The 10101-nt window shown below is 35.2% G+C and overlaps 1 protein-coding gene across 2 annotated transcripts in view; it reads right to left on the reverse strand.

Moving 5' to 3' along the window:
* Nucleotides 1–1080: 1080 nt before the first annotated feature.
* The window catches only part of LOC108737124 (probable cytochrome P450 305a1), a 28850-nt gene continuing 19829 nt past the window's right edge, over nucleotides 1081–10101 (reverse strand). For both annotated transcript variants that reach the window (XM_025981905.1, XM_018469814.2), the window contains 7 exons: nucleotides 4931–5185; nucleotides 4579–4875; nucleotides 4046–4261; nucleotides 3164–3344; nucleotides 2478–2595; nucleotides 2273–2414; nucleotides 1081–1314 (listed from right to left, as the gene is read on the reverse strand). In XM_025981905.1, the coding sequence (XP_025837690.1) occupies nucleotides 1124–1314; nucleotides 2273–2414; nucleotides 2478–2595; nucleotides 3164–3344; nucleotides 4046–4261; nucleotides 4579–4875; nucleotides 4931–5185 (1400 nt within the window). In that variant the 3' untranslated portion in view covers nucleotides 1081–1123. The remainder of the gene's footprint in view (nucleotides 1315–2272; nucleotides 2415–2477; nucleotides 2596–3163; nucleotides 3345–4045; nucleotides 4262–4578; nucleotides 4876–4930; nucleotides 5186–10101) is intronic.

The following is a 10101-nucleotide window of genomic DNA, read 5'->3' on the forward strand; positions in this document are numbered from 1 at the left end:
ATAAACAAATTGTTCTTAACAATGACAACGGTCCCATCCCTGGATCTCCGCTATTTAGTTTAGTTTAATTACGTTTATGATGATGATGTTAAGGTCCATTGAACATCTACCTTGTTGGCTTCGGGTCATGTTCACTGAACCTTAACAACTTTCAGTATAAATTAGGATTAGTTCTCATTTAGGTTTAGTTTACTTCAGTCCCTGAAGAAGGTAACTTTGTTACCGAAAAGTGCTTCGGACAACTACAGTGTCGCGTTTTGGCGTTGGGGTTTTGAGCTATTTTGTTTGTTCTACAACAACCGCCAAAGTTTTTCCAATCTTCATATATGATCCGTGTCATGCCCAAATCATTGGTAAAAATCGAAAGACAGGAGCCAATCGATATGTTTAGGTCCTCAACAACTTCTCTAACAATTGCCAATATTATTTTGTTCACTTCATCGATGTTTTCGTCTGTTGTTGACGTGCTCAGGCGTCCGGCACCCTCTTCGTCGTTCTCATCTTCTCAGCCCTCTGAGGACATTTTCTACCACCGATAAACGTTGCTTTGGTCCAAGGTAACTTCACCATATGTCACAGGCAATATTCGGAATGCGTCCGCAACTTAATTTTGTTTTTCACACAAAATTTGATACAGATTCTTTAATCCATCATTTGGAGCAGGCAAAATTCGAAGATGAGCCAAAATAAGTAGGTACTTATACCATGACGTTGCGGTGTACTACATTTTTACAGGGTGCGTTACCACCCCTCTCAAAGAAGAAAAAAAGTAGCAATCAACTGGAATGTTAGAATCGTTTTACCAAGTGCATTTCTAATATCTATTGATTAATTACGTCAATTTCTATTTGTCGTATTAGACCGGCAGATAATCCCATACTTGTGGTGTACATTACCGCGGATTATGTACATTATAGATACTTATTACTATCATCTTTATTAACTATCACTTTCTTTTTTTTTCTTTACAGAAATTACCACATTAACGTCTCAGATTGCTGTAATAATAATAATAATAATAGCAATAATAAATAATTACTCATATTTATATTTCTGCAGCAATAGACCGTTAAGCAAACATAATTCGAAAGATTTATTAATGTTTACGTGCAACATTAAAAAGTCAGTACACTTTTCTTTTGGTCAATTTTAAAACGTAGGGTTCCGGGGTTAATATTATACCGGGTACAAAAATTTTTCGGACTTTCTTCTGGGATTCAGGGGCAAATTCAACTCTGTACTTTTTCAAAATTCCAGCGAAAAATATAAACATACAACTACGTGCCAGGGCTTCCCCGAAACATCTTCTTTTTCCTAAAAGAATATTGTGATGTGCTTAGTAAATGATTTTTTTAAAGGGCTATGGCAGTCACACAAAGAGATCTACTCGAATTTCCTTTCAAAATTAAATTCAAAGGTAACGTTTTAAAACTTCAGTATCTTAGAGACTCTGATGAAGGCATAACAAGCCGAAACAGTTGTTGAGAAAATCCTACTTCTAACTTTGTATCCACTTGTTAAGTCTTTGTCAGAGTGTCTAGGTACTTCAGTACCTTGAGATATTTAAGGAACTGAAAGACTCTTGACAAAGGCTCAACAAGCCGAAACAATTGTTGAGAAAATCCTACAACTAATTTTGTAGATAATTTTAGTTAAACCTTTGTCAGAATGTCTAGGTACTTTTTGACCTTAGTCTTTGAAGTACTGAAGGACCTGAGAGACTTTTGACAAAAGCTTAACAGGCCAAAACCATTTGGAGTAAATCCTATATTTAATGAACCTTAAAAGCAATTTTGTTCTGGCCTACTAACCCTGTCAGAGTGTCTAGGTACTTCAGTACCTTACTCAGTTTATGAGACACTGAAGGTCCTGAGAGACTTTTGACAAAGGCTTAACAGTCCAAAACTGTTGCAGAGTAAATCTTATGTTTAGTGAACCATTAAAAGGAATTTTAGTTTGAACTGTTAAGCCTTATTCAAAGTGTCTAGATACTTCAATACCTTACTTAGTCCCTGAGGTACTGAAGGACCTGAGAGACTTTTGACAAAGACTTAACAGGTAGAAATTGTCCTAGAGTAAATTTATATTTAGTGAACCATTAAAAGCAATTCTAATTTGACCTGTTAAGCCTTTTTCAAAGTGTCTAGATAGTTCAATACCTTACTTAGTCCCTAAGATACTGAAGGACCTGAGAGACTTTTGACAAAGGCTCAACGAGCCGAAACAATTGGACAGTAAATTCCACATTTAATAATTAAAACCCTTTTATTACCTTGTCCAAAAGGTATGAGCCTTTCTGTGTTCATATTACTACCATCATCCCCGAAAAATCTTTCAGGTCGAAAGTTTTGAGGGTCTTTCCAAAACTCTTCATCATTGTGTACAGAATAACTGTTTATCAATACTGTAGTTTCCTGAATTGTAACAAAATCTGTAGTGAATTCTGTTACTAATCGAAAACATTACAATTTTTGTACCTTTGGAATACGGTATCCTTCCAATACGGTGTCGGCTAAAACCCTTCGCGGACCCGTAATAGGGGTCACATGACAAAACCTCTCTATCTCAAATAATACAGCCTTCGTGTAGGGCAAACTTAAAAGTAAAATTTATTATTGGATTATTTTTGTACCTGTAGCAACCAAAAATAATTATCGCTACAACGAAAAATTTTTGACGTATTTTTAAATGATCGTAGGAATTTAAACAATTGATCGCAATACCCGGACATTAGTTAGAAGTTCATAACTAATTAAAAATGAACAGATAAAAGAAGCCTATGCATTAATAATGAAAACAATTGCTAGCAATACCCAAAAAACAAAATAAAAACAAAACAGCAATGCATCAACAATAAAAAATAATTGCTTAATTACAATAAAAAAATGAAATACAACAATTCGTCAATAATGGAAACAATTGTTTACAGTACCATCAAAACAGTAGACAATTAAAACAAAACAACACATTAACAATCAGTAAAATTTCTAGCGATATTTAGAAAACAATAAGTTTTTGTCACCTAATAAGCATAGGAATGAGACAAATTAAAGTTTCAACTATAATTCTTCAAAATGAGGATAATTTTTAACAATTTTTCGTTGTTGAGATAATTTTGTTGAGTATTGTACTTTTGTTTTATGGAAAATAGAAATTTTATTACTTTTGTTTATCACTAAAATCGACAGTTTTCTTTCCGTTCAAATAACCATCTAGTTCTTTATGAATTTTGTGTTGAACTTCTGGATGCAATGCCATCATAAGAAAAGCAAAATCGAGAAAAGTGCTCGTTGTTTTTCCCCCTGCTATAAAAATATCTGCACAGACCATAACCAGTTGATCCTCTACAAATTTAAATAAATCAAAATGTACATCCGTTTTCAAAGTCCTTCAACAGGAGCCATAGTAACCATAATATTTCAAATATATATTTAAGCTTTTTATACTTTTTTTTTGTTTTTTAATGGTCCTTCAAAGTTATTCATATTATCCTTTATAATTACACAAATTCTACGCCAATGAGTTAAAATCTCGATAAATGACTGTTCGTCTGAATCTTTTGTACAGAATGTGTTTTTTGCGGTGTTTGTTTGTCGCTACGCCCTTCAAATGTCCTAACAGTGGTCTGAGAACATTATGAGCATTATTGACATAAGAGTTGAGCAGGACATTCACTTGGAGAGGGCAAGGGACGAAGGTAGATAACAGATACAGATCGCATTATTTTACTCATTCTAGTACTATACGAATTTCGTGGCGTTTAAACGAATAAATTTAATAACGCGTGTGCCGCGGAAACAAAAGACAATTTGGTGCATATGAAACAAACAATTGAAAGAATATTTTCATCGATTTTTAAGGTAGGTGTTATGTCTGAAGAGTTTTTTTTAAGATAATGTTTGTAGATATTTTGATAAGTTTATAGATAAAATATTAATAATGTAGGATAATTGTTCTGTATCTGTTATAAATTAACAAAATTCCTACTGCTGTTACCTTTGGATGATAAAAAAAAAATTCTTAACGTTGTGACTCATTAGTTTACCTGTAAATGTTGTGTGAGGGTCGTCCCTTTTCTTTTTCATTTCTGTTATAAAGGAATATATGACATCGTCCTTCCTGTCTTCCCGCCACGATTCCTTATGTTCGTTTATTATGTCCATAAAGAATTCCTTCAATTCTTTGTTGAAATTTTGCATCAAGGTGTAACCAGTTTTCTCTGGTGCTACAAATCTCAACCACGGAAATTGATTCAAAATGCCTAGAAAACAGTAGGCAAATGAAACAAAACAACGAATAAACAAGTGCTAGACAACAACATTCAAAACAATTGTTCACAATAACTAATAACAGTACATCAGTAACATTTGCTCACAATACCTGAACAACAATTCGTCAATAATAATCGAAACAATTGCTTACAATACCCAAAAACAAAACAATACCTCACAAACCTGTAGACAAAACAATACTTGACAATCAAAACAATTGCTCGTAATAACTTGTTTTCTTAAATTATTAAATGCAAAATTAGTCGTAATTAAATCTAAATTGAAAACCATCCCCTTTATCATTTACCTCCCGCCATATCGAATATTTTAGTTCTTCTCGCCATCAAACTGAACAATTTATTCAATTTAGCCTCAGGTATGGCAGAGCCGGCTGTCATGGCCCAGAGTATATTCATGATCGGTTTGGACAAAATTTCGCCCATCACAACGTGATCTTCGTTTTGTTCGATAACATCTAAAATGTGAAGTAACTGTTGTTTGACCATGTCCTCCATGTAGCCCTTGCCAAAACCCAAATCACGCAAATGTTGAACCACAAATCGTCTTTGAATCGTCCACAATTCTCCATCAGCAGATGTAATGCCTTAAAATTTTTTATCAATACGATATCTCTTTCATATCGAACTGGAAAATGTTACCTTTTTTGGTACCCATTGATCTCAATCGAATGAAGAAGTTGTCAGGTCTTCCGTCATATTCTTCGCTTAATAATATTTTTTTTACCACCGGATAAGAAGATACTACAACTACTTTTTCGGGACCCAGTTTGAGTCCCAACACGTTTGTGTTGTACTGTTTGCATAGTTTTTGTAGTGCCAAATGGGACCCTCCTTCTGATCTTGCCAGTCTTGTAAAGACGTGAGAACTACCAATAAAGGGGTACCAGCCAGGACCTTAAATAAACAACTAAACAAATGTACCTATCTAATTTTGATAGAAAAACCTAAATTAATGAATAATAATAAACAAGTGACGAAACAAATGAAAATAAAATAATTCGAAGTGGTCTGTATTCTGTCGAAACTGCCAGACGCGGATCGCGATTTCGATCTTTTTGGATCTCATCAGCGCGGGATTCGTTTTCAGCAAGTATATATCCACACAAGTGGACCTTGTTGTAGCATACGTAATCCTAAAATGTAGCATCGTACTACAGATGGCGTTTACCGCGCCATTTGTGGTATTTTCTGAAACGCGCTGTTAAGACAGCAGGTAAAAGTTGGTCTGTGTTCTGTCGGAGCTGCCTGCGACGCGCTGATGAGATCCAAAAAGATTGAAATCGCGGTTCGCGTCTGGCAGTTTCGACAGAATACAGACCACTTCGAATTATTTTATTCGATTAAGCTAACGTGCATATCACGTTAAGGTTGGCTGCGCAAGTAGATATCCACACAAGTGGACCTTGTTGGAGCATACGTAATCCTAAAATGTAGCATCGTGCTACAGATGGCGTTTACTGCTCCATTTATAGTATTTTCCAAGTGACGAAACATTTTATTTTGTTATAAAGACTTAATCAAAACAAATCAAACTTTATTGTTGTTTAGAACGTACGCTTTAGTGGCTCTAGTCCATGTTCGACCTGAAAACTTTTGGGATTCGCCGAGGTCCATTGGGTTTAACTCCATTTCACTCCTGAAACCCACCGGACCACGGCGAATCCCAATTCCCTTGCGAAAGGTTTTATTCTTCTGTAAGGACTTGCAAAGATACCTTCAACTGTACATGCATATGTTGGTGTATTAAACCTATGCGTATTGCATGTTATGGATATGTCATGGTTTCAGACCAGGGGTGGTAACGCACCCTGTAAAGNATATTAGGAAGGGAGTCAGACAGGGATGCACACTGTCACTGCTACTTTTTAATCTATACATCGAAGACGCGATCAACATCATTAAAGACAGTATAACTGAAGGGATACACGGGCAAAAGATTAGTATGCTTAGATTTGCAGATGATACAGCAGTATTAGCATCTAGCAAGGAGGATCAAGAGATAGCTTTAAATAAAATGGAAGCGGTACTGACAGATCAGTACTGTATGAAAATAAATCAAAGTAAAACAAAAATACTGGTATGCAAGGAAAGAAAAAGTAGGGAAAGAGCGTATATAAAGATAGGAGACGAAAAATTAGAAGAATTTGCTGATTTTAGGTGTCTAGGAAGTCAGATAAGTCAGGACGAAAGGAGTAGTAGGGATATAAAACAGAGGATAGCGCAAGGTAATGTCGCCTTCAATAAAAAGAAGTCACTTCTATGCTCGCGAACGGTTAATTAAGAAATTCGAAAAAGGTTGTTAAAGGGGTATGTTTGGAGCGCGGCGTTGTACGGGTGCGAAACATGGACAGTGGGCGCGGCGGAAAAGAAAAGATTAGAAGCGTTCGAAATGTGGTGTTACAGGCGAATGTTAAGGATGCCGTGGATAGGGAAGGTTAGAAATGATGAGATATTAGAAAGAATAGGAGAACAGAGGTCTCTATGGAAGTCAATAAGAAATAGGCGAGATAGGTTGGTAGGACACCTTCTCAAGTTTGAAGGTCCAGTCAGAGACATATTAGAGGCAGAAACGGGAGTTAGGAGGGGTAGGGGTAGACCTAGATTAGATTACTGTTCGCAAATAGTTAAGGATGGGGGTTGTTCTAGTTTTAAGGAAATGCGAAGATTAGCTCAGTATAGGAAAGATTGAAGTTGCATGTCCACCCAGTCTTCTTAGGACTGATGACCTTATAATGATGATGATGATGATGGGGTGTAAGGGACGACAGCATAAGATGTTGCTGGTCCAAATGACAACCTCTCCTGCACGTGGTGCACCCCGCTAGAGAACCAAGGAGGCTCTGTCGACCGAATAACTGCCGGTATAAGCAGTTCCCTCTTGCCCATGGAAGGAGAAGTCCTTCCTAAAAGAGGATAACTATAACAGGCAAAGGGAAGCCACTGTATAAAAGGTCTACAAGGACATTCCCAGGATAATTTTTAGCATGATCGAGAATAACCAATCCAGGACTCCTAGTCCCTGGAAGCTTATTAGTAGGTTGCTAGCAGTCCCCAAGTCGATCATGTGAAAAATAGCAAGCTGGAACATTCGCAGCATGTTGGAGTGTCGAGAAATTCGTACCACGATCAGATAGATGAAAAGACTTAATAAAATAACCATTTTGGGAGTCAGCAAGATACGTTGGTCAAAAACAGGAGCCATCATAATAAAAATGCATCACTTAATATACTAGTTACGTAACGAGGAAACAAGATACTTAAACGCCCTAGGGTTTATATATTATAACGAAGGTCACGAGGAGATCCAAAACCATCACCCATTGCAAGCAACCTCATTCAAATGTACGCGCCTGTCTGTGATGGTTTGGATGAAGAAATGGAAACTTTTTATAATGACATTAGAAAGCCATAAGGTTACCTTAATCAATAAAAATTCAATTAATCGTGGATGACTTAATGTCAAGGTAGGAACGGGAAGATACCTTAGGAGGCTATGGTCTGAAAGTATTAAATGAACCAGGAGATCGCTCTTATTGTTAGGTCAATTGTGTCAAGAAAAAGGGTTGGTTAATGCTAAAGCCAAAAATAATTAAAAAGATTGAAACTTTCGACATGTGGGATATCATGGGTCAATAGATTCTTCATTTCATGAACCAGTTATTGTACTTACTTAGGCATAAATCAAGATTGGTACTTACAATTAGAAAACTTGGTCCTTTTAATGTTAAGATTCATTAATATTCTTGAAGAACAAGGACGTAATTATATTATTATACCAGGATTTACCCTCGGCTTCAATAGCATTGATGTTTCTACTCCTTGGGAACAATATTTTTTCTGGATAAAAAGTGCCCAATGTCCTGTTCTGTATCCCTGACAATGGGTGTACAAAATTTCATGGTAGGTTTCACCCGCGGCTTTGCTCGCATTGATGACCTAAATACGCGTCAAGGATCATCGACGACCACATAAAACTAACGTTTCCATTCCTAGGGAACAGTTTTTTTTCTGGATAAAATGTAGCCTATATCCTTTTCTGTACCCCTAACGATTTGTGTACAAAATTTCATGGCGATCGATTGAATAGTTAAAGCGTGATATGGTAATAAACAACCAGATAAAGTCACATAGGCATTTATAATATTAGGATGTAAGTACAGTAAAAGTTCCTTATTCACAGTTTCCTTATTCGCGGGTGAAAAGATTGCAAACCAGTTCCGTTGCTATCGGTAAACAGAAAAGGATTCGGTGTCATTTGTTAAGGGAGACTGACCGCAATAGACCGCTCGTGGCTACTGTGAATTTTTCCGAAAGCATGGGTTTCTATTCTAAACATTGTGATTTAACGCTGCGAGATAAATATCTAATTTTTTGTATAGTGACAGACAAAGGTTCACACTAACTCGGCACGTTTTTGGTTTTCAATAATATGGTCATTAAAAGGTTTTACAAGTGCTTAAAGTTGATGCTTCTTGTAGGGCACGTACTTTCAATAGAAATTAAAAAATTAAAAAATGGTCTTCGACAAGATTTAGATCAAAGCTTTATCTATTTCACTACAAAATTTCAAACCTCTATTCCAAATATTAAACTAATGGTATCTAGAACCGATAAGCATGTTTTTACTCTACGGCGCGTGTACTACTGAATCCCCTTAATTTTAATTGCGAATTTCTCAATAAATTGATTTTATTTTGATACATATTGGTTTTATTTTGGAACTTTAGAGTGTATCTCTATATCCTAGGTTTCTGTATTCACGGTATATTTATTAAATTAAATATAAAGAATACAGTCAAACCCTTTAATTTTCATAATTAGTAAACTTTAAAATGATAATATAAAATAAAAAAAAAAGCAAGGCGAAGCAGTGAAAGGAAGTTACGACTTTTGACGTCGAGTAAAATTTTGTTAAATAAAACCTTTCGGAACAACACATCAACAAGATTTATGTTTTTTAAATTAAATAAAAGGCGTACTTTTACTGCCACAATGAACTGCCATACCTATTAGATATCAAATCCATTCAGGTTAACAAACGCATTAGCAATTTCTTCATCAATAGTGCCTAATTGATTTAAATATTATTTGCATAATTAAGTAATTTCTATTTCGATTGCAAAGTGACGGAATTGTTGCTAAATTATCCCATTTGTTTGGAAAAAGAGACATTTCGGGCTAGAATACATATATATATATATACGTCAACTATTGTTTAGTGAAAGAGATATTTTTTTACCAAAATTTAAACTATCACTTTCGGACTGAAAATTTGATAGGACAAATTCCAGGCCTTATATAGACCGATAAACCATTTTACGACTTGCCCCATTAAGACTGATATGACCCTAATTCAACCCTTGAGCCCTATTGAGACTGACCTAACCTTCACGTCTATATCCTTTAACAGTATTCAACTGTCTTTTATTAATTCACTTAAAATAAATGCAAATAAATAATCATTTTTCCAATTTTTATTATATCCAAAATTATTTTGATATTACGATAAAAATATAAATAAAAAATAAATGCTGTTCGTTATTTATTATTTTTAAAATTAACCATACAATAATGATCGATTCATATAGTTGTCCGTAAAAGTATTTTACACTTTCTTAACGTATTTGTATTGCCAATGTTCACATGTAGTTTCCAAATTTTCGGTGAAATCTTCTTGTGACAAACTGCTTACCATTTTTTATTTATTAATGGACGGATTTTTGCGGTGAATATCACGCAAATAAATCATAAATTCCACTCAAGATGTTACATATTTCAACTTACTGTTAGACATGCATGGATACGTGATG

The sequence above is a fragment of the Agrilus planipennis genome, unplaced genomic scaffold (genome assembly GCF_000699045.2).
Source record: "Agrilus planipennis isolate EAB-ADULT unplaced genomic scaffold, Apla_2.0 scaffold104, whole genome shotgun sequence".
Classification (NCBI taxonomy): Eukaryota; Metazoa; Arthropoda; class Insecta; order Coleoptera; family Buprestidae; genus Agrilus; species Agrilus planipennis.